Here is a 24,561-nt window from a genome sequence, read left to right as displayed (position 1 = left end):
AAGAAACAGCAATCAATTTAACATGTCGAAGGATAAAAATTAGGAAGTTTTCATGCTGCAGCAGTATGGAGCTGCAAGGAGAACAAACAGTCCTAACGGGGGCATTAACAATTAGGAACTGCAAATCCCAGTCCAACACTCACTTATAATGGAGTAATTCCACTCCTTTCTCCTTTGAATTAGGATCTACTTTCATCTTCTTGCATAATTTTCGGCTTTCAGTATCACTGCAAAAAACACATATTGAAAGAAAAACAGTTACAAGAAAGGAAATCAAATGCATTCAGTTCTGAAAACTCACTGCTGTGCTTCCTCATCAGCAATTCATTGCAACTAACAGTAATTTGGAAGCTGCTCAGATAAGTTTGTGAGACAAGCATTGTGGAAAGCTACATTAGCCAATTTAATTTCTCCGTTTGCTTGGTCAGGACACAGCGAACTGTGTTAAAACCACATTCCAAAGTCAGGCCCTAACCAGTGGAAAAGGAGACCATACTAGCACGTCCAAGTACCTCAGCAGACCTTCTGTCCATGGGATTAACACAAAATTTAAGAAGTCAAGTTTAAGACTGTGCTACTGTTAGGGCAATGGTCAAAGAGCACTGTTTGTGAAAAGATTCAAAGAGAAAGAGCAGGTCAGCTTTTATATGTGGCAGAAGATAACTCAAAACCAAAAAGAAACATCTTTATGGTATCTCCAGCCCAGATCACAAGTGGCTAGCCTTAAAAAGGTCCTGTAGAAAACAAAAACCAATTCAAATTTTGATGCCACAAGCCCAGCAACCCCATTCACTCCAGGTATGAGGGATGTGTCCTGAAGCCACACCTGGCAAACGGAGGTAAGGAGCATCTGCCACAGCTGCTGAAGAAGGAGGCATGTAACAGCAGACAGACCTGCTGGAGGTGGTTTTCAAACTGAACCAGAGTGAATTGCTTCCAGCACCAGATTAGGCTGTTGAAGAAGAGAGAAGGGTCATGGGAGAAAACTACATATACGTTCACTCAGGTGGGCAGGTAAAGGGGGTTTGTGGCCTATCTGCTGTTCTAAACAATGTAGAAGTGAAGCTATAAGGATACGTCAAGCTGAAGTGAATATGAAGTCAGTCAAAGACCTGGGGAGATGAGTGAAACAGCACAACTACAGAGAAAGAGGATGATTCACATTGACAAGGCTATTCTTTTCATTGACAAACAGCAAGATTAAAAAGCTTGGAAACTTGTTCCCAGCAGAGGACAACTTGTACCTTTTACTCAGATAAATCAATTTAGAAAATGAAAACACTGAAAACCCATCAAGTTTAAACTGATTAGAGACACATTAGAGGCACTGAGATGCAAGGGTTGCAAGAGCCCCACCAAATTAAGTGCTGCTGCCAGCACCGGTGCTAATTCTCCCAATGTTCTCCAGCTGCCTTTCTGCAAATGTGAGGAACAACAAACAGTAGGTTCACAGTGTGCTGCAGATCAGAGCACGCCTTTGTGGAAACTTCCAAATTGCTTGTTGTAGATGGAAACGTGGAGGGGGTGCTATGGACACACGCATCAAAATCAGGATATTATGCTGAAGACAGAAATGAGCATTTTAAGGAACTAACAAAGCATGCAACCACCTCACCAGAAAGGAGCACCTGTAATCCCAATTGTATAGAAGCATGTTTATCTGAAGACTCTTACTGAATTCACGTCAGTTCTGCATTTTCAGATCATAGCCAAAGCTGGTCATTGTAACCAGTGAACACTTTCTTTGCTTCTCCAGGAGGCTGGAGATGTGAGTCTGAGAAGACAGTTACCTCCCTGTTGTCTGCTGCATCTTTGCCTTCCTCAGGCTGCAGTGGAAGGTAGAGCTAAAACATGTCATCTGTTCACTGAATAAAATCAACGTCTCTCCTTGTAACAAAACTAGATTACTAAACAAATAGCCAGGATTTGGAGTTTTGCCAAAAAGCTGGTTTGCCACATGGAGTTTGTACAGAAACTCTGCAGCAACATCAAAACGAGCGGCCAAAAACATCCTGTCTTCTCTCACCTGCAGTCCTCCAACAGTCCCATGGACTAAACCTAAGCAACCCACATGTCAGGAAATCTCAGGAGGAAGCAGTTTCAGGTCATCCTCTGGTCTTACCCCAGACAGATCCAGAGGCACAGAGAAACCCTCGTGGCCCTGCTGGAGCTGACTCCCAGACAGCTAACTACAGTCAGCCCGCACCACAGACAACATTTGTAAATGCTCTTCTAGACACTCCCAAATGTTTTGAGGATACAAATATAGTTCTGGCTATCTCAGCCTTGCCAAGACAAAAGTTAGGTGGTTGAGGTGAACAGGCGTAATGCTGAAACATACCTCCAGCAACGGGGTCTGTCAAAGCCCGAGACGTGCAGACAATTGTTCTGGTATCAGTAGAGGACCAAAATGGGTATGAAGACAATTCTGTTGCCAGTTCTGCCCTCAGTTTGGTGCAACTTCGAACCACGTGGGGAAAAAAAAGTGTAATTTTCCCTCGTGTGTGATTTAGCAATCTGGATACTCATCTCAGAAAAGTCGTGCAAGGTTTATAGCTGAAAAACGCTACAAAACACGTTACTGCTGAGATGTACCCCTGAGCAAGCAGCTAGCAACTCCTACCACTCCAACTCCTACCAATTCATTTTCTGTTTGCATGAGTTTCTATTAAAAAACAGAAAGATAAGAATAGCTGTTTCATTGGAAGGAAACAGGATCAAGCCTGCCCTGCTTTCAGGATTGCTCCATTTGTAGAGATTCACTTAGCTGCTTGAATGCACATCCATTATCACAGGAAAGAAAGAAGTTTGCTCCAGTATGTCTCTTACCATTTAGTGGGCAGATTCTCTGCACTGCTGCATTGGGAGTTTCGTCTGTTTATGCAAGCTATCTGCACTGATGCAAGGGATAGAAGAGGAGGAAATTCCCAGAATAGGAAGTGTCTAAATGTGTTATCAGTAATTTTTTCATGCATCAGTGCAGATTTCTGCACATGCCAGACCCACCAACTCAGATGCTATACTAATGATTCTTTGGAAAAGGCAGAGAAGGAGATATACAGAAAAGGCAGAGACAGAGCCATTCTGCTTTTCCTTCTGCTTTCATTTACAGCCAGACAAAAATAACCTATAAAGAGCAACCTGCTCTGGTATCACTTGGTAATGACCATTATCCTTAATAAAAGTAAATATCAACACAGATGCAGTCTCTGCTCTGAGATTTGTCTCTATTGGATCTCAGCCAACAGCCTCTCTCTGAAGATGAGCTCAACTCTCACATGGGAGAGGGTAATTAGGACTCCGAGTCTTGCAATTTAATTACACCACTTGAAGAGGCAGTGTAAGAGTTTGTTATAAAGACTAAAAGGGAAAAAAAAATAAAATAAAAAAAAAGGAAAAACACAACAAAACCCCAAAACATAAAAAGTCGGAAACCACCACCAAAATCAGCACTCTACCACTCAGGCCAAGACACTTCAGACAAGGCACCAGGGTCAGAAAATACTGGTTTGAGGATGAGGTCAGTAATGTGCCCCAGCAGCCATCCTTGGCTGCCTCGTGTCATTTCTGTCCAGAGCAGTTCGAACCCTCGCAGGTCCCTGCTGTGCTACTGCTGAACAGACCCCTGCTTCACCTGCAGGCAGTCCTACAAATCATCCAGCTTTATCTTCATGGAAAATCATCCAAAATATCAACCTATTTGAAATACCACAAAGGAGCTAATCAGCAGCTGCCTATGTGGTAATAAGAGCAAATCTCAAGTGCCACGATGGCGCGGTTTTCCTCCAGTCCCACAGGTATGTTCCCCATGCTCCCCCTTCCCAAAAAAAACAAACCAGGGCTCCTAAACGCTCCTTTGCAGGAGAAGCAAAGACAGATGGCAGGTTGTTAAAAAGAATAATAAAATGAAAGATGCAAGTTGACCTAACTAAGCAAGAAGTCTAAATAACAACAAAGAGTGCGCATCACAGGAATATTTCCCCCCTTTCCATTCACATCTCCATCTCCTCCACCAGGAGACACTTCTGTCATTTGAGGCTACGATGGAGCTGGCAGGAAACCCAAGTGGAGCACTCTCTGTAAACCTCTGGCGTCCGTTGTCAGCATCAGCATGCATGAAGAATCACTTTGCACAAGCAGCCAGCCGTTACCAGGGACAGGAGTAAGGAGAGGGGCTTGTGAAGAAGATCTGACCTCCTTTGGCTCACCACCAGTGAAGCTGGCACCTGCAGGGGATGTGCCACAGGTGCTCCTCAGGAGCAACAGAGGATGCTCCGCCTGTGCATGCATGTCTGCTCATAAGCCCGGGAGCTTGCAGCTGTAAGGACTGAAAAGCAGGGAGACATACTGATGGCAGACCCTGGTGGCAGCAGTGACCCAGAGAAAGGCTTTTGCAGCAACGTGGCAAGGTAATTTGGAGACAGAAAGAACAGAGGACAAAGCTAGACAGAAAGAATGCAAAATAAGATCCAGGAGTTTGGCTGCAGCAAGTTCGCATGGGTTTCTAAAAACAAAACGTGCCTGAGCTGGATGGATCCTGAGTAAGAGATGTTGCCTGGAGGTGGCAGTGCAAAACACCCTCCTTAGGGCAAATTCAAATACTGTCCTGGCAGGTCCTGAATGCAACAAGGTGAGACCAAACATCCTCAGCACCGTCCCCTCTCACGAGCACAAACAAGATAATCCGCAGCTCCCTAGTTATTTCCCCTATCACATAATGCTGCCTTGGCTTCTCATCAAGAAGAGAAAACAGCCCTAAACCACATCGGCCTCTGGGGAGGAAGGATCTGGAATGACTGTCAAATTCCCTCTTAGGAAATGACAAAAATGCCATCCAAAAAAAATTCATGTCTCCAGTTGCCAACACAACAGCAGCATGTGCATGTGCTTAGTGGCCACACCACCTCAATGCCATGGTGCTGGCACCTACTAACACGCTGCAACACAGATTGCACTCAGCCTTCTTTTTCCATCTGTACCTACAAGTGTTTCCAGGCACAAGAGAAGTGATTAATAAAAACACTGTCAGCACCGACTTAAGTAACCAGGTCAGTAAATCTGCCTGCACAAAAACTATCTCACTCCTCTATCAGCATATCACATAACCACATGTGAACCACAGACCTCACAATCTGTAAACAGATTTTCTCTCTTCTATTTGAACGTCTCTCCGTCTGAAACAGAGCTCAACAATCCACATCAATCAGGCTTCAGCACTCTCTTATGTCACAGTTGCGCCTGCAGACCCCAACGCGATGGAGGCTCTGTTGTATCAGTGGCTGTACAGACAAACACTGCCACTGTCCCAGCAGCTGGAAGAGAGGAGACTGAGCAAGTAAGGAGGAGGAACAGGCTCTGAGAGCAGGGTGATACGGCAGAGCAGAAGCAGGGCTGCCTACAAAACAAGCCTCCCAACACTGGAAAAAGCTTTGGAAGGTATCAGTTGAAGCTGTCATCTTGTTACCAGCATGCTCTCTCATTATTGTCTTTGTTGTTTAATTGTTTTCATTCCTTTATGTTACGGTGAAAACCATCGTACAGAGAACAACTTCAGTTATAACTTCAAGGAAGCGCAACTGCAATTCCAGACCAGCTCTCAGAAGTGAATTATCAAACAGGGTCTCCCAGCCCAATGTGCAGCCTGTGCAATGCCCTCTGGCCACCTTCCAGAGAATACCCTCTCCAGACAACAGACTGATGAACATCCTGAGAAAGCATGGAGTTGAGATCCTGCCAAACAACTAATTGAGCTTGTGACCCAAAAAAGCAGCAAAAGGGGTGTCAATGCCAGAAATTTCCTCAAGCCACCTAAAAATAAAAACCACATTTGCACTTGCAAACCTAATCTGAAAGAGGGAGTCATTAACAGTCAGTTGTAGTTAGATGTGCTCCTACGAGGTTTCAGAATCAAAAATGCAATTCATTAGCCATTGCTGGGGACAATATGGGATTTTGACTGCGCTCCTTCCAGTCATTAATCTACCCTCCAACAAGGATTGTGTCATCCATTTACACTACAGCAGCTTGTGTACGCTGCTGATCAGACAAAACCAGACAGACCCCTGTGAAACTCTCCTCCTCTCGGACTCTGGGCATTGCCTCCCCATCATTCTCTCTCCTTCCTTCCAGCCTGGGGCAGCAGCTGCCACAACTACTGCTGCTGATGGTATGTCGTATTTTTAAGGCTCCTCGTATTCTCTAATGATCTCAGACCCTTCTGTATCACTCTTGAGACAGATCTGAAATCAGAGAAGAAAAGAAAAAAATAAAAAAAGAAAAAAAACACTTCCAAAACCATCAGCCGAGCTTGCAAGAGCACTTCTCCAAAGAGCTGTGCTAAGCAGCCGCTGGATGGTAATGGCACACATCTCGAACAGAAAGCCCATATGCAGCTCTTCATGCAGACAGGCACTTTGATACTATGCTCCTGAGTGGGGATGAAGAACCTGTGGACACCAAAATAGGAACAGGACCCAGGAGAGACGGACGCAGAAGTAATCAGCACAGGAAGCTTAAAACACAAGATTTGTCTTTGAAAACAAAGCAACATTTTGCCACTGTTCTAGGTTCCTGATGGAAATTATCTTATAAAAGAAGTAACAATAGCAACAGGTTTCCATAGCACAGAACAAATGAGCTGCTCAAACAATGCGGCAGATGAAAAGCTTGAATCTTTTAAGGGATCGGGGAGTATGAAAACCAAACCAGAAAACACGCTACTGGAAAGAATTAAAGATTAGGATTAGCAGACTGATAGGACAGAGTCTCATCTGAATTTAGGGCCTGATTTTTCCCCCTAGAATGCAGCAAAAAGCCACTCTGTGACCCATGAGGTGACCACAGTTTTCTGCTCCAAACACTCCCCTGGAACGTGCCAGGAATGCAAACAGAATAATCCATGTGCTGCAGAGACTCAGCACCACTCGTCACCCAATACAAACGACTCCCTGTGCCCATTAGTCAATTAGAGAGGCCAGGAATCTATAGGAATGAGATTATAGGGAAGTATTTTCCAAATATTAAAACCCATGAGATGAATTCTCACTGCAAGCAAAAATGAGCCAAAGAGCAGAAAGAAACCCAAGACAAAAAGGTAACAGGTAACATCAAGCAAAAACAATTAAGAGAAAAAATTACAAGCTTCCGCCCTGCAGAAAGTCAACAAGTATAATGAATGGTACTTTCCATGGTAATATAAATTAGTAGAGGTACTTGGCAGCTCACATACCTGCACAGAAAGAGGGTGAACACAAGTACAGGAGCTACCAAAGGCTTTACATGAACTTCTAGAAATGCTGAACCTTTGCACTTTCTGCAAAGCAGCTGCTTTCCTCATCAGACCCATGCAGATCTCCTCTAACCCACACCACGTGGTATCAGGGGACACTGTTCTCACCTGGGACACAAGACCACTACCACTCTAGTTTGAGTTCACACTAACCTAAGATCCCCGTGAAGGCAGGTTTTTGAACGTATCGCCCGTGGGCACACAGATGCTGCAGCACATTGTACCATTCCCACGACACCTGTTTTACGACCTTTAGCTGCACTGTGGGCCTGGAGAGGATGCTAGGTGATGTTTTAACCAAAGTACTGAATGCAGGAAAATGGAGGTAACTTTACATTAAATCTTAGCTCACTTACCCTTCGTTTCCGTCTGCAAAGCAGCAACGCTGAAGATTCACAGTTAATGAGCAATTCTAGGCAAAACCCGTGGAATACACACAGTTAGGATGAAACTGAGACATGAGCCCAGGCTCGTACACCTGAGCACTATGGGAGGTTTTAGTTAAATGCTCTGCATTTCTGAACTAAGGCAATACACTGGACTAAATGGGTTTATGTCAGGAACTGAGAGCCTACTTAAAAAGAATTTCTTTCAGACTAGGAAAGCACTTGCTGCATGGTCACTCGTGCAGTAAAATAAAAGGGCTTTAATGTGAATTAGCATTGACCACAGAGACAGGTTATGCTAGAGACAGGAGGAGGTATTGAAAAATCTATGCTGCAAATGTGCAGTTTGCCCATAAAAATTGCATCCACACAAGGACCAAGTTCTCAGTATAACTACGCTTGCAAAGCATTCCTGATGGAGACCTGGCTTACCTCCTCTGGACCAGCTGTAAATGGAGCCCCCTGCTACCTTCCCCAGGCTGGCACCAAACATTCTGTCCCACCCACTCCCGAGCTGCTGCTGCCCTTCACCTTCAAGGCAACTGTAGAAAAAGATGGAAAACCCAGACACTGCAAATCTACTTGGATGGAAGAGGTCACATTGGTGCAAGAGTGGCACTCCTTTCTTCTTCCTTTTTTCTCTCCCCATTACATCTGGTCATTTTTATTTGCAATTTCAAGGCTTTTCATCAGCTTTAAAATTCAACTACAAGGAAGGAAGATGAGTAGACTTATTCTCTTAAATAAATGAAATGGGACCTGATGAGGTGCGTCCGCGGGTCCTGAGGGAACTGGCAGATGAAGTTGCTAAGCCACTATCCATCATATTTCAGAAGTCGTGGCAACCTGGTGAAGTTCCCGATGACTGGAAAACGGGAAACATAGCCCCCATCTTTAAAAAGGGGAAAAAAGAAGACCCAGGGAACTACAGGCCAGTCAGTCTCACCTCTGTGCCTGGCAAGATCATGGAGCAGATCCTCCTGGCAACTATGCTGAGGCACATAGAAAACAAGGAGGTGATTGGTGACAGCCAACATGGCTTCACTAAGGGCAAATCCTGCCTGACTAATTTGGTGGCCTTCTATGATGAGGTTACAGCATTGACGGATAGGAGAAGAGCAACTGACATTGTCTACCTGGACTTATCCAAAGCATTTGATACTGTCCCACACGACATCCTTGTTTCTAAACTGGAAAGATGTGGTTTTGATGGATGGACCACTCGGTGGATAAGGAATTGGCTGGATGGTCGCACTCAAAGAGTTGTGGACAACGGTTCAATGTCCATGTGGAGGCCAGTGATGAGTGGTGTTCCTCAGGGATCGGTACTGGGACCAGTGCTATTTAACATCTTTGTTGGAGACATGGACAGTGGGATTGAGTGCACCCTCAGCAAGTTTGCAGATGACACCAAGTTGTGTGGTGTTGTGGACACGCTGGAGGGAAGGGATGCCATCCAGAGGGACCTTGACAGGCTGGAGAGATGGGCCTGTGAGAACCTCATGAAGTTCAACAAGGCCAAGTGCAAGGTCCTGCACGTGGGTCGGGGCAATCCCAAGCACAAGTACAGGCTGGGCGGAGAATGGATTGAGAGCAGCCCTGAGGAAAAGGACTTGGGAGTGCTGGTGGATGAGAAGCTCAACATGAGCCGGCAATGTGCGCTGGCAGCCCAGAAAGCAAATCATATCCTGGGCTGTATCAAAAGGAGCGTGGCCAGCAGATCGAGGGAAGTGATTCTGCCCCTCTACTCAGCTCTTGTGAGACCCCACCTGGAATACTGTGTTCAGCTCTGGAGTCCCCAACACAAGAAGCACATGGAGCTACTGGAGTGAGTCCAGAGGAGGGCCACAAAGATGATCCGAGGGCTGGAGCACCTCTGCTATGAAGACAGGCTGAGAGAGTTGGGGCTGTTCAGCCTGGAGAAGAGAAGGCTCCGGGGTGATCTTATAGCAGCTTTCCAGTACTTAAAGGGGGCCTACAGGAAAGCTGGAGAGGGACTTTTTACAAGGGTGTGTAGTGATAGGACAAAGGGCAATGGATTTAAAATGAAAGAGGGCAGATTTAGGTTAGATATAAGAAAGAAATTCTTTACATTGAGGGTGGTGAGGTATTGGAACAGGTTGCCCAGAGAAGTTGTGGATGTCCCATCCCTAGAGGTGTTCAAGGCCAGGATGGATGAGGCTTTGGGCAACCTGGTGTAGTGGAGGATTTCCCTGCCCATGGCAGGGGAGTTGGAACTAGATGATCCTTGAGGTCCCTTCCAACCCTTATCATTCTATGATTCTATGAAATCCTATTTCTGATCAGCTTTATAGGAGTGAAAGTAAAGACTAAAGAGCAAAATGACACTTAATGCCATCTGTACCAGCAGCCTTATTTATGAAATTCGTCCCTGCTATTTCAAGGTACTAAATAAACTCATTTATGATTGTGTGTGGGTAAAGCCTTTCTGTATCAAAGCATTAGGAAATTAGAAATTTAGGAAGGAAGATTTCATCTAAAGGCAGATAAACATGGAAATTCAGGGAAATCCCAACTACTCATTAGATTTGGCTCTTGTAAACCACCACGTTTAGATGCATAGCCTTGAAAAGGCTGCTTTACCAGCCAAATTATGGTCTTACCTTTATGCTAAGCGTCACAGGATTGCAACAGAAACAAATAATTATTGGGGACGGGGACTACAGGAACAACACACAGAATACACAAAAGGAACTAAAAATATGACACATAAACGCAGAAGAAGTGAGATTAAAGCCAACCAAAAATTAGTCAGACATTTTAAGCAGATGGCGCTTCCTCTTCCGAGCAGTCTGATGTGCTAAAGCCAAGCACACGCACTATGACAGCAGATGGAAATCACACAGCTTTGTTTATGTTTGGGACCCACAGTAAAGGGAACTATGCAAGTTTGAGCAGAGAATAATTACCCAGAGCCAAAGAAATGGGGGCTTTTTTTAAAAATACCAGTCCACAATTGGGCAGGAGTTATACTCAATTAAAAAAAATAAAACAAAACCAACAAAAAACACTGGACATAATTCAGTAACAGGAAAACCCAGGAGCATTCGTTAAATCACATTCAGGATGGAGAGAGCTTGTTTCAACCTCTTCTGCCACCTCCTCAAAGCTGCACCTGACCACAATGCATTTCATAATCTGCCAAAATCATTTTCTTCTCTTCAACTTTCTTTCCACTTCACCCAAACATCAGTTCTCGGCCACCTCACGATTTATCACAAAACCTACTCCAGAAGGTTAGAGGATAACTTTATAATGATTATTCTTCTCAACCGGACCTCAGGGCATCACAAACTGGGACTGGAGTTTTATCTGGTTTAAAGACAAACAACAAAAATTTTGGTCTTTCACTGAAGCAGTAATTCCATCTTATTGTGTTCTCATGCACATCACTTTGTGCCTTTTATTTGCCACTATAAGGATTTGCCAGGAGTTTCTATTTTTCACAAAACTCCTCTTCTAGAGGACCTGACCACATCAAAGCTTACCTCTAGTTTTACTACACATCCAAAGATGGACGTTTAGGGAGACGAGGTGGGACACAGAGGCTCAGCAGCATGCACGCCAGCTGTCCGTCTGCCTGTGCAGCACACCTCAGCTCCACTGCACCCCACCTGCTATTACAGTTAGCAGCATCCGAACTCTTGAGACCACACAAAAGGGCAAGACGCTTTCTCTTTTTTCAGATATCTTAAGCTTTCTACTCCCTACGAAGCCCTTTCATTTTCAAAATTTCTATCAGCCTCCTACTAAAAATAATTCAATTATAGTCCTCTGCTTGCTTACCTGCCCACCCCAATAGTATCTGAACACACTGAGTCAAGAGCACTCGTTTGTGCTGCTGTAGCATTTTTCCTTTCAAAGTTCTCCAAACTCCACTGAGGCAATATTTACTCAATCAGGCAATATTTGCCCAGTTACCTGGAAAAGAGATACAGCTTTTTTAACAGCACAAAGTAACATGAAGTGAATCATTCACAGAGCCAGGAACAGAACCCGAGACTCTCAACTCCCATTAACATGGCATCTCCCCGAACGAAGTCTCAAAACACTTGCTCACAAGACAACTGATCCATCTCTCTGGGACACTCTGAACATTTACCAAACTGCAACGTTGTGCTCTACCCCTGCTACCAGTTAGCCTCAATTCAGAAATGAAGCTGCAGGTATTACAGGAAGGAAATAAATAAATAAAAGGTACCAGAGAGTACTCTGTTCAAACTGACAGTAACAAAAAGTAGCCATCGAACAGAAGACTGCATTTTACCAGGCATTAGTAACTCAATATTCCGTCATCTCTCACACCACTGTTCATTCAACATTGAACCCCTCAGCAAGGACTTCTTAATTAAAACATTGAAAGGCCAGAACAAAACATATTTTTGTCACATTGTTTGGGAGTCATTTATTCACAATTGAAATAGTTTCACGTTTAATTGCATACAGAGCCACATATGCTATCTCAGCACACAGGAGCAAACAGCGACCACTTCAATGCTGCAAGCAATTCTCATGCTGCCCTTTCATCTCTAGCAGGAGGCACCTATCTGCCTGCGCAAACTGATTGAAGTCTCCCATGAACAAGGACCTTATCTGCAATACTGCACGCAGAGGTGTCCCTGGGTGCGTCGCACTCAGCACGGCCCTGCTCCAGCGTGGCATTAACCCAAGTGAGCCTAACTGCGCAGGAAAGGCAGGTGCCTGGCACTTCCCAGCCTTACATCTCCCAAGCCCAGGCACTGGGGACCTCTGCTATCCTAATGCAAAGTGACAAACTAAGCAGCAAACTCCTCTACTGCACACTAACCATGTCAGCAAGAAACCAAGTATTTCCCCACAATATGCTGAAAAACTAACCTCCTTGGTCTCCCTGAGACCGCTCAATCTGGAACTGAAAGCTCAAATCTAAACTCTGTCTCATGCCACAGACCCAACAAAAGCCAAGGGCAGGGAACACGCTTTCGATGTAAGCCAGCAATTCCAGCAGCTCGCCTCCAGCCGCAAACCTGCACACTCTCCTCTGCTGTGTGAAACACAGAACGTATGCCCAGACTTAGTAATCCATAATGACTTCCATCAGTGGAGCAGTATGTTCTTTCTGTCTCCTGAAAACAAGGGGAAGAAGAGGAATGACAAAAAACAAAAAAAGCCCCGCCAATGAAGAAAAAGAAAAGAGAAAGACTGCCGTCAGCGCCACAGGGAAGCAGAGACACCAAGTACAACTCTGCATGTTCGCCAGCCTTGCCAATGCTTGGATCTGATGGCAAAGTCCGCTACAGCGGGATGTGAAGAGCAAAGCCAAAATTCCCTTCTAAATATTGCTGCCAAACAAGCCATTTCTTGTCAATATTTGTAAAACAAATTGAGCCTGTGCTGTAAATATCCCTGCATCTGTGCGCTGTTTGTTTCAGCATGAAGAGTTGCAAATAAGCTTCACAGCGTACTTGCACTGGGAGAACAGCTTAAGCAGCTCTGGTTGGACTCAGCTGTTCAGGCCCTACAACTGGCCCTTTGTGACCGGTGACAGACAGCACTACTGCAGCCTCTCTCACATTATTGGTGCAATGAGGTGGGCAGCAGTCTGCAGCCACCTGTACACAAAAATAAAAGCAATAAGCAAAGGGGGAAAAAAAAAATCTTTCAAGGAAAAAAAAAAAATGTTGAAAAGTTACCTCAACATTACGTGATTGATTTCAGAATGCTTTAAAAGTTTAACAAGCAAATCAACCACAAAACTTGGTTCAGGCTTAAACTGTTTGTTTGGTTGGTTGCTTTTTTTGGCACAACACCTTTGCCACAAGGCAGTCTCCCAGCTCCCCTTGGCCCATAAGACAAGTTCACAAACTCTGTTATGACACCCCTCTGCAGGAGAGACGGATATAAGCGACATCCCTTACAAATAACCAGCTACGCTTGGACAGATCATCTATTTTTTCCAGGTTCTCCCCAAATGAGTGATCTGAAAGGAAGCATCGCATGACCCTCAAAGAGAGAATTACAGCTATTGCCACGTTACAGCACCCTGTCCTCCACCTGTCACTCTGCAAGCGGCCATCTGACTGTGATACTACTGGCATCAAAGCAAATTCTGAGAACTTAAGAAAAAAATCTATTTCCAGGTCTCCCAACCTCTTGCAGCATGACCTTCACCAGGCTGCTTCACTCTCTGGGAATAACTCACCTTTCATTACAAATAGTCAGCTTAACTTAAATATTTCCCCGCCACAGTCAGAGGAAAGGCACTGCAAGTATGAAGCTTCCTATGAAACACATTAAAGCACTACCTGGAGGAGACTTTTAAAATACATTTCTTGCAAGTAACTTCCATAACAAAATTTGGTTTAGATGACAACATTTGGAAAGGGAGAGCATATTAGGGTTTGAGGAATTGAAGTTTATTTTACAGCAAAACTAAAGAACGCATCACTTACAAACTCAGGAGCAGAGACTGACCCGTTGAACCAAGTGCCAAAACTTCCCTGGATTTCAAATTTTAAGTCCTAAACACCGAATCTTTCCTTCTCCAACCGAGAACTAAAACAAACCCTGGAGATCGTTCTTGCTAAGTTGTATTATAGCAGCATTTTAAAGGGCTAGATGAACAGCTTCACCATTCCAGCAGCTGTACACATGTGCCACATGCACACACACCTTAAGTAGAAAGTCCCCTGACACAGAGGTGGCCTAAAACAAAAGGGAAATAGAAGACACAAAAAGGTAGTGACCACTCCGGTCACAAACAGGGCCGATCAGAAAACAAAGCCAAGAAGCCGGCCCAGTATCCCATTTGCAAGCCAACATTATTGACAAACAAAAATTGTTTATCAGTGCTTTTGTTAGAAAAGGAGACTGGATTTCAGAGGTATGTCAGATCTACACACCACTTTCTTCTCATCAGAGTCAATACAATTTATTTGCTGGCTTTTCAGCAAGTGTGAAGTGGTACAGGCTTCACTGATCTCTGCGGAGCAGTCCTGCTTTCTGCCAGCTGATGACTTGGAATGTTGTCCTATCAGCTGGGCAGAGACAAAAGTGTCTGTGCATTTGGACGAGCCCAGCGGAATGCAAACAGAAGGCAGACGCAGAGGACTCCGCGGGAGAGATACCTGCGGGGTGGCAGGCAGGGAGCAAGACAGGTTAATCAACAACAAAAGCACGTTAACTTTGATTTACCAATGACTTATTCTGGGTCACTACTTGATGGATGGAGGTTGGTTTCAAAAGTATAATTTTAAGGGAGCCACATGATTTTCAGAGCTGACTTAGGTTCGTGCACAGCGTACAATTTGTTTGTACCACGGCAATCCACCCAAACACACAGGTAGGCAGCAAGCTGTTCCCCTGCAGCATAGGAAGAATTTGCCACGTGCAGGCAAAGCTCTCAAAGCTGCAGAGCCACTATGATACGCAAGCTAAAACCACAGTCAATGTGTTATTGAGCAGAACCACAGTGGAGGCTTTCACATCTGCAAACCAGAAAGTACACACCTGTTCATTCCTCCCTGCACAAGCAACCACTTACAAAAACAAGTTTCCCTGCCTTCACATTAAAAATCGCCATGAACCTACAGGCACAGAGGAAGTTCTTTAAAAGAAGGCACGTTTTATTGAGAAACACAAATGGGTGGATGCTTCAAAACCAAGCAAACAACCCTACTGCTCACGCAACATTTGCTGCTGGAACAGAATTGCACTGCCCTTCAGCTGAGGCACAACATGTGGGCTTCCTTCTCCCCAGCTTGTGGGAAAGCCGGAGCAGTTAGGGTTTCCATGCTACATGCCCTCCATGAAAGGTGATGCTAGATGAGGTCTCCAGCTTCACACTGGAAAACATACTGTCAGAGAAGTAACAACAGCCATAAGGAAAAAAAAAATTATTCTCCACCACTGGTCCGAAGGAAGAGAGGATGGTAAGATGTAGGTTCCCTACAGCTATGAAGAAACTGCACAGAACGATGTGGGTTCAGTTACAGGCAAAAAGTTCCAGAGCCATCCAAAAAGCTAAATCAGCAATAAAAGCCAAAAGGGAAGAGGGGAGAAAAAGAAGAAAAACAGCATGACACATACCCACAGTTTATCCAGCTTATAGTACCTCGTCCTTTCACCTCCTGGGCCACGCTGGACAGCAACCTGAGTGAGCTCTCCGCAGCAGCGGCTGGAAAACAAAATAAAATACTAATAAAAATAAATCAATAACAGCATTATTACTCCACATAGAAAAACACAATGGTGCATTCCTTTGTTCTGAAGCACTGGAAGAACATTTTGTCTAATTTGAAGAAATGCTACATGCAGTACCAGTATGAGAGGGATCAGTAAAATCTTCTGTACTAGAAGGAATGCTGGCTGCAGCTGAAGTTGGGTGGCTCCTTCCCTCCACTCCCCCTTAAACAACACACTGAAATTCGTACCTCCAGGCACGTTCCCTGACCTATATTTATGGAGTTATACTGTGTCCTTTCCTGCAAACCAGCTTCCATCCCAACACTGCCTTTTCCTGTGGCTGGGCATCAACCTGTTTGTAGCACTGCCTGCTAATTACAGCAATTTCATTTAGGACCTTCATCAGCTGTAAGGGCAAGTCATTCAGCCTCTCTGCCTGCCTCAATTGTATCCCTGTCATACACAGAAAATAACACACCGTTATTCTCATAATAACCCTGGGAGCTACACAAATCAACAGTTGTGAGGAGCTCAAAACTATTAGCAGAAAACACCCAGAAAAGGTCCTTCCAAGAACTGGCTGTATTATAAATACCCAACTAAGATGTTTATAATGCCATGCCAGGTGTAGATTTTGCAGAATATTTCCATTCCAAAACAGTCTTATAAATGGTATTCAGAATAAAAACGAGCATGACTGTTCATTCAACTCCTGCTCACATTTTGGCTAACTCAGATGGTGCTAAGGAGCAGCACCATTAGGTCAAAGCCAGAGCATCACATAGGCAGGACAGGTGGCCAGGAAGAGCTGAAGGACCATTACGCAGCCATGATCACCTGCAAATTGCAGTCATTATCTTTCCTCTGGCAGTCCCCTCAGAATCCACTAACTTATGGAAACAGTATAGACCAAACCTCTTAAGCTGGAGGGTATAAAACCTCATTTTACCCAAAAAGCTTTTGAAGCAGATGAAACAGCAGCTGGACTGCTGAGGCTCTCCTGCTTCCCGGTGGGATACAGGGGACACCCACATCATGACAGAGGAGAAAGGATGAGCACTCTCACAGTCAGCTAGGTAACTAATTCTTTTCTTTTGCTCATAGATGTGCGATATTAAGAGATGCTGGTTAAAGGTTATGAAATGTTATGACTTGAATGATGAATAAGTAAATTAATGTGATAGACTAGTCAATCTCTAGACAAGGAGATTGAGCCCCTGTTTGTCAAGTTTGTTTACTATACGTCTTAATGAGCTCATGAAATAAAGTTTAAATCACAGAATACGTTGTCCTGTGAATTCAAGAGATCTGAACAGACCTCGACAAATTTGGACAAGAGTTCGGGAGAGAAAAATAGAGGTTCAAACAAGTATCAATTCCCCCAAAAAATCTAACAGAAACTGTTTCCTGCCTTGATAAACAGAAAAAAATAAACACAGAGCATCTTCCAGATCTATTTAAACTGCTGCTGCTCCATAACTATTTCAACTAATTGAATATAAGAATGGCTATAGTGGGTCAGACTGAATGTCTGTATAGATCAATATCTTGGCTCCAACATTTGAGAAAGCGAAGGCCTATATAGGTCAGAGTAGAAGCAGAGCCAGCGGGTAGTGATAGGCCCCTCAAATAATCTCTAAACCTCCACAATTTTTATCGCAATCTCCTGAGCCAGAAATGGCTTCTTTGTATTTGACGGCCTTTGACTGGGCCTGATGCCATCAGAAACACCAACTCACACACTTCAGCTCTCAAGAAACTCTCCTACCCTCGATACTGATAACATGCAACTGTCACCTCTCTCCAACATTGGGACGTAGACACATGGGGGAATTCTTCACATGTGAAACATTTTGACAAACATCTTTTAAAAAATAAACATTCAGGATAGGACAGGCTTGTCCCATAAGACTCACTAGCTGAGCAGCCCTGGCAGGATACCCAGTCGGCAGCGTGAAATAAACATCTCCTACAAACGAGGACATCTCCTGAAACCAATGAATTTTCTGCATGAGAAACACTCATCCAGTTTTGCTCAGCTGAGAAGCTAAGCCTTTGTTCCAGCAGTACAATCGTCCAGCCAATATCTCATCACAGCTGGGAGAGGTGTATCTGGGATTAAAATTGCACCCCCAAATTCCTATCTCTTCTTCCCCTCCCCCCTTTCTGGGTGAGTTAGGCAAGAGATTTCTACTTGTGCAAGGATCACTGTTCTAGGAAGAAACATTAATTCCACAGTCAGCTCTGCATGCAACGCTTTAGACTGCTAAAACCAACCAATTAAATAACAAAAACAGAAAAAAGAAATCTCCACAACACGGCGTTTGAACAGTGCCCACAGGGCAACATTTATTTGATGAGTGTCAGAGCTGAAGTGTTCTGGTTGTGCTTCTAAAAATGAAAGCAACCAGCACTTAAAATATTAAGCCTAAAACGAAATTCTTCCCTTTAAAAAGCTGAATAATACAGATGTCTTTTTTATCTAAAGCGTTCCTTTCAAAATCAAAAAGCGTTAAGAAACTCTTTTATGACTTTCACTTTCAACCTGTTACTACAAAACCATTTGGCCAAGTTCAAGTGCTCAAAGTTCTCCATTATGGCAAAACACAAATATTTTAACAAAAATTGAGTCACATATATGATTTTAACTATTTCAGAATAAGCATATATTTAGGAAACAAAGTCAATTATCCCTCAACCTGCACATTTTCGTCCGCAAAATTCTCTGATTTGGGGGCAGGGAGGGAGGGAGGATATTAGGTCACCACATACTGCTCCAATTTGCCACACTATAAACCCAGAGCAACTCTACCAACATCATGGTGTTTAAATGAGATAAGACCTTTGCAACAGGTCACAAAGGGAGGATCCAACCCCCAAACAAAGCATTATCTCATATTGCTTATATGCAGGAAGGAAGAGGAAGCAACAATAAAACAAAAACAATACAGCACTAAGAAAAATCATTTCAGTGACATGTTTTACTTCATGCTGTCCAATGACTTCTTCATCCACAACAATATTCTGCACGTGCGTATGGAACGTAAAGATCGTTTCTCCATTTTACATGGTGTCATCTAAAACAACATACTAAAATAAACAAAGCGACAAAGGAGAAAGGTACAGCAGGAGCAGAACAGAGCAAAAAGAAGAGCAAACAGGTAAGAGCAAGAGTGAACAGCCAGAAAGGAAAGCCTGAATGAAAGAGACACCAGGAAAGAGATTCAAGGGGACAGGTGACATGATGTGAAACGAGCCATTTCTCCCTCTTACACAAGCAGCTAATTTTTTATTTTTATATTTTGTTAATTAAAGTTGAAAGACAACCATGGGACACCCAAAGCTGTCAGAAGCAAAGATGGATTGATTTCAGTAGTATAACTATTCATTAAGTCTTTCAGTGTCACCAGGAGATCGAAACTTGCAAAATACTGCGATAAACACACCAGAAAGCTCTGGCTGATAGCTATTATGAGCAGCCAGTTTTGAAGACAAAGCCAGAATAAAGTACATTTTTGTCAATGTGACAGAGCAATTAGAAGACCAAATTAAGATTCCAATCTTGAAACATCAGGAGTCTCCAAGTTAGAACAAGGACGCTGGTCCTGAAGAAGCCCCTGTAGTCATGCAGAAGCACCTTGCAGTCACATAAGGCAACAGTGGACAGAGAGCGAGTAAGGGCGAAGAGCTTTGTCATCTGAGCATGTACACAAGTAACCGAACATGCACACAGATGTCCAAATGCACACACCTTGCTGGGCACAAAGAGCCATAACATCAAAAAAAAAAAAAAAAGCGGGGGAATGACTTACCAGATTTGGAATACAGCACTAGTATGTTATTCCGCGTCCTGAGGAGCTTCTTAAAATCCTTGTGATCACTTATTTTTTCTATGAGTGGAGACACCTTCAACGAGTACACAAATGCCGGAAAGAATGCCTACAGAAACACAACACAAAGCCAGAAACATTAGTAACAGCTTCCATGCTGAGAAACAAAATACAAAGACAAACTGCTTTTGAAATTGCCTTGACCTTTCTGCACAATCTTGAGACACACTGCCTTAAATAAACTATCATATCGATTTGATCAGTAAAAGCAAAAAAAAAAATTAAAAAGTCATACACATGGCTTATTGAAAGTGGACCAATACCACTCCCGGCAAGCACCCTTAAGTGGAAAGATGAGATAAACACAACATCAAGAAATATGGTTTTAGTTAAGAAGACATCCCCTTTAAAATCTTATTCCCTAGTCAGATAATCAGATAAAGCTTCTTACGGAAATTTAAGATCCTGTAACAAGAGAAGCAGCAAATTACCGCTTTGAGAGTACTCCTGTCCCTAGATCTCAGAATACGTTGCAAACTCAATTGAATACTTTGATATCCCACAGAAGACAGTGAGAACCCTACAGCTAAAATAACTAACCCACGCTGACACAGAGCAGATGAAGGAAATGAAAACAAAATTTGCAAGTAATCCAGCATCCACATTATGGCACTAACCACAACCCTCTCTCACTCGCCCTTCTGAAGTGAAACAGGGCTTCTATTTCCCACTGGCCATACCGTATCTCACACACACACCAGTGCCTTTGCCACAAGACTAAGTTTGGCTTGCACTGGCCACATAGAAGGCACAGCATTTAATCTCTCTGCATCTCACTTCTGTGTCTATGCAAAGAAATATTTTTGTTGTTGTTGCATCTTTTGGTCTATTTAAATTATGACCACTCCAGAGCAAAGTCTGTCTTTTATTCTACCATAAAGTAAAACTCCTATCAAAATACGACTGTAACCTCAGCTGGAGCCTTCACTGCTCATTTGTACTGCAATAATCTTCAATAATAATCATCATCTTATCCATCATGCTATGCTGCCTCCCTTCTGCACTATACTGAATGGTTACTGCACTGTAACGGAATGATTATGGGAAGTTCAGCTGGAGACATTCTCTAGTTTACATTCACCTTACAGTAAAACTTTAACACTTAATTGCTTGGCTAAAAGCTTTAGCTCATTTGCCTAACGCACACAAGAGGTTCAGCATTTTCTCAATTACAGAACTAATTTTTATCGTGTCTCATTCCAACTGGGCTAGAAAATTTGTGCAGGGTGGATGTGAAGAAGTAAGAGGCTGTTCTTGCATCCCTTGTATTACAGATTGCAGCATTCAAAACAAGGCACTACGCCAATCAAAGTCAGAACATGCTGCCCCAGGCACTACACCTCATTACAAATTCAGCTATTTGCAAACACCACGTCATTGAGGCACAGAAACAAAACCTGCACCTATGAAACATACTTTATAAGCACCAGAAGTTTTTACATGTGGAAAGGGGAGGGGGAGTTTTGGGATGCACGAGGTAGAGGGAAGAAGCTGAACTGAAACGGGGGCCATTCTCAAAACAACCCCAGGACATGTTCAGGAATTTAAAGTTACTAGAAGATACTCCTATAACATAAAACATAAAAACACGACAGGCCGCACAGGCTTAGAGCGAAGAAGTCATCTCACTTTGCAGGCAGGACTCCCACCCCCAAGCCCAGCTGACCAGATGGTCTAACTGTGAGAAGGGAAAAGGCACATTTGCAAGTCAGCCCCTACCTTCAGCATAAACGTCCTTGATGCTTTAATTTGACCGACAGACTGGCATTCTTCTAAATCCAGATGTCAGGAGCTCAGCCTTCCTACTTCAGGCTGATGTATGTGAATCATTTGTGTTATTTTCTGAGATAAATACATGGTGTTGTCAATCAAAGTAGACAAATATAGTTGTGCTAAGTGAGGTGACATAGACATGCAAATTCCTGCTCAAAACTCATCGCAATCAGAGGCTGTACAGAAGGGATTCATCTAACATTGACTTATGAGCAGATCTCTTTAATCCTAAGTATTTTTTAAAAACTTTTCCTTTCACCTCATTTTTTTGTAACTATCCCAGTGTCCTAAAGTTTTATTTATGTCTTGAGTTACAGAAGACTAAACTTTACTGAAACTAAGGCTGAACAAAGAGAGAAAAAGTGAAACTACAGACTGCCTCTTTGGTTTAGAAAACCGGACTCAATTAAGGATATTCTAGTCTATGAACTCACTGTCAAAAAGAAATAATTGGACTAAAAAAGCCATAAAGGCCACTTTCAGTGTGACACCAAATGGTATGATGAACTTAGTTTAAAGCACCCGTACAGTCCTACTGACAGCTCGAAAGTACACGTATTTGATGTCTTTTCCAGATGGAAAGGCTGTTTAGCCAATTGCATTGAATTTTTCTTCCTCTTAGTATGGCAGAGCTATAAATCTCTTGAAAAATTGGATTATGGAAACCGTGACGGCTTTAACTACCGCCCTGTTGGTGTTGCCACTAACAGAAAACTCACTGCGCTGGTGGAACAGCAGGCGCTTAAAGGGAGAATCACGTTGCATTGCATACATCCACTGCTACTTTGCCCAACTCCTTCCCAGGTATCAAATCAATCGCATGTTACTCATTTCCCTGCACTTTTTCTACAGCAGCTCTCTCCAACCCAACCTTTTGGTTTATACCAAAATCCACTGGGAATGGCATTGTGCATACAAGCGCACCAGTCAGCGCTGCCGAATAAATCATCATCTCCCTTTAATTAAGATTAATGTTGCAGCCTTTCCTGCTTGTAAAACCAAAAAGGTCCAAGCTGAAGGCATCAGGTTGGACAGAAACACCCCATCCGCACATCTAAGGCAGCCGCAGCAATACTGGAAGGTTATCAGCTGAGCTGAAAAGTTCACCACCTCCCAATAAGCATTTGCACTACATGGTGTTTGCAAACTGATAAGAACTAAGTAGTTCCATGCTCTCCAGCTTCCTCCTGCTGAAATTAATGAAGACTCTACCCACCAATAAATGAGAAGCTGAGTTTTTGTCAAACCTCCCAAAGAACCTCTGCCTTTGCTACCAGCTCTGTTGAAGGTATGCAATGCTGAGCAGTCATTTGCGCCTGATGCCAGTCCCAGCCACGGGACTGCTTTGCCCTGCTCCAGAGCCAATGCTGATGACCGTACCGGCACCTACAGCCTCACCAGGGCTAGAGCTACTTACACTGGCAACAGCACGAAACTAAGAGGACGTGAAAAGAGAATCCTACAGAAGCAGTTACACACTGCTCTTCTTCATGGAAGGCCAGGCTCATATTCCTGCAGAGCACACAGGCAAAGCAGCAGCAAAGATGAGGCTCATTTGCATGTACTGTGCCGTATGACTCTAATTGTGAGATATGACTCAGGTAGATTTACTCCAGACGTTTTGCAGGAGAGCTCATCAGCCCGGCTCTGCCCGATCGAGCATACTGCTTCTTGTTTAAATCCAGGGCACAAGAGGAGATGAGCTCATATTAAAAAAAGAAGAGGTCAAGAAAGGTGACAGTCCCTCCTGTGCAGGAAGCCTCTTCTCATACGCGTCAGGAAGTGCTACATTCACACATATGGAACTCTATAAATAAGAAACAAGCTAAACTCTCTTGTCACTTGAGCATCCTAAAGCTTTAAAATCTATTCACAACTACCACTGAAAAGCTAAGAAACACTCCAAATACATTCCTCAAGAAGCTCCTACCTTGGAGCTCGTTTAAGTAGAAGGCATACCAGGACCAATACATGCAACATCTGTGCCACCCCTCCCTGTGACAGTTATGCTGACAAGAAATTGCAATCAAGCCGAGGTGAAGATCTATTTTATTTCATGCCGTGTTTGCACAGTGCCTACCATAACGGGTCCTCACCCGTGGCTGGCTCGGTGAGCTAGAACCAACACAACAGTCACCTGATGTCCTCGGATGCAGAAAACTTTGGTGGAGACATTCAGAAAAAGACATACTACACATGGCAGACTATGAAATGCAAATCTGGTAGCACTTCTAGTCTGAAGATTTTCCCCAGCTCAAGATCTCAATCTGAATTTATTTTCACAGAATTTTTTACGGTGTAGGTCGCACATCAGCCATGTGACTGTAGTGTCTGATCTAAGATGCATGAAGGATTCTCAAGTAAAACGTAAGTGAACCCAAACCCTCAAGACAGTCAATTCGAGACCACTGTGAGACACTGCTATTTGAGTACAAGGTACAAAAACACGTGCTCCAGCTCTGCCTCTGCTCTTCAAATCAAAGCATGTATTTAAATATATAATCTTGCAAGCTAGGTGGAAGAAGTCTGATCAGTCAAAAAGCTTTCCTTTCCCCTCCACCCCTACTCTCCAGCAACTCCTTGCAGCGCTGCCAAACACATGAAAGTGTTAAAGAGCAGTGAAACACTCCACAACCCCAGTCCCTTAGAATTGGTACCCAAGAAACATCTGAGCTTTCAGAAACCCAGAGGCAAAGAGAGTTACAGGCAAACAGCTATTTGCTAATTATACTTCCAGGACTGACACTATTGAAAAATGTGGTCATCCCTCAGGCCGTGTTTTCTCAAAATTATCATGGATCTGCAAAAGCAGAGTTTATTTCGCAAGTTTTCACTCTTCTCTGAATCTCATTTCAGAATGAAAAAAGGCAATATCTTTCAAGCAGCCACAAGAGTGTATTTTAATATTTTACATTTATTATTCAAATTAAATTTGATAAATGCTTAACTGCTGTTCCCACAGAACTCACTTCAATTTATGAGTTGCTCCCCACAAAAGCTTTGTGACAGCATGGTCTTTTGCTAAGGATAAGCTGTGTGT

At 43.5% G+C, this 24,561-nt stretch overlaps 1 protein-coding gene across 1 annotated transcript in view; it reads right to left on the bottom strand.

Annotated features, from left to right (window-relative positions):
- PDIA5 (protein disulfide isomerase family A member 5) overlaps positions 1 to 24,561 on the bottom strand; it is a 107,009-nt gene that overhangs the window by 75,388 nt on the left and 7,060 nt on the right. The window contains exons 2-4 of the mRNA XM_086615774.1: positions 19,671 to 19,797; positions 15,763 to 15,850; positions 144 to 227 (exon numbers count right to left, since the gene is read on the bottom strand). Of these exons, the coding sequence (XP_086471900.1) occupies positions 144 to 227; positions 15,763 to 15,850; positions 19,671 to 19,797 (299 nt within the window). The remainder of the gene's footprint in view (positions 1 to 143; positions 228 to 15,762; positions 15,851 to 19,670; positions 19,798 to 24,561) is intronic.

This window comes from Tauraco erythrolophus, chromosome 8, assembly GCF_009769465.1.
Source record: "Tauraco erythrolophus isolate bTauEry1 chromosome 8, bTauEry1.pri, whole genome shotgun sequence".
Lineage (NCBI taxonomy): Eukaryota > Metazoa > Chordata > Aves > Musophagiformes > Musophagidae > Tauraco > Tauraco erythrolophus.
This window is presented reverse-complemented; position numbering and strand designations above follow the sequence as displayed.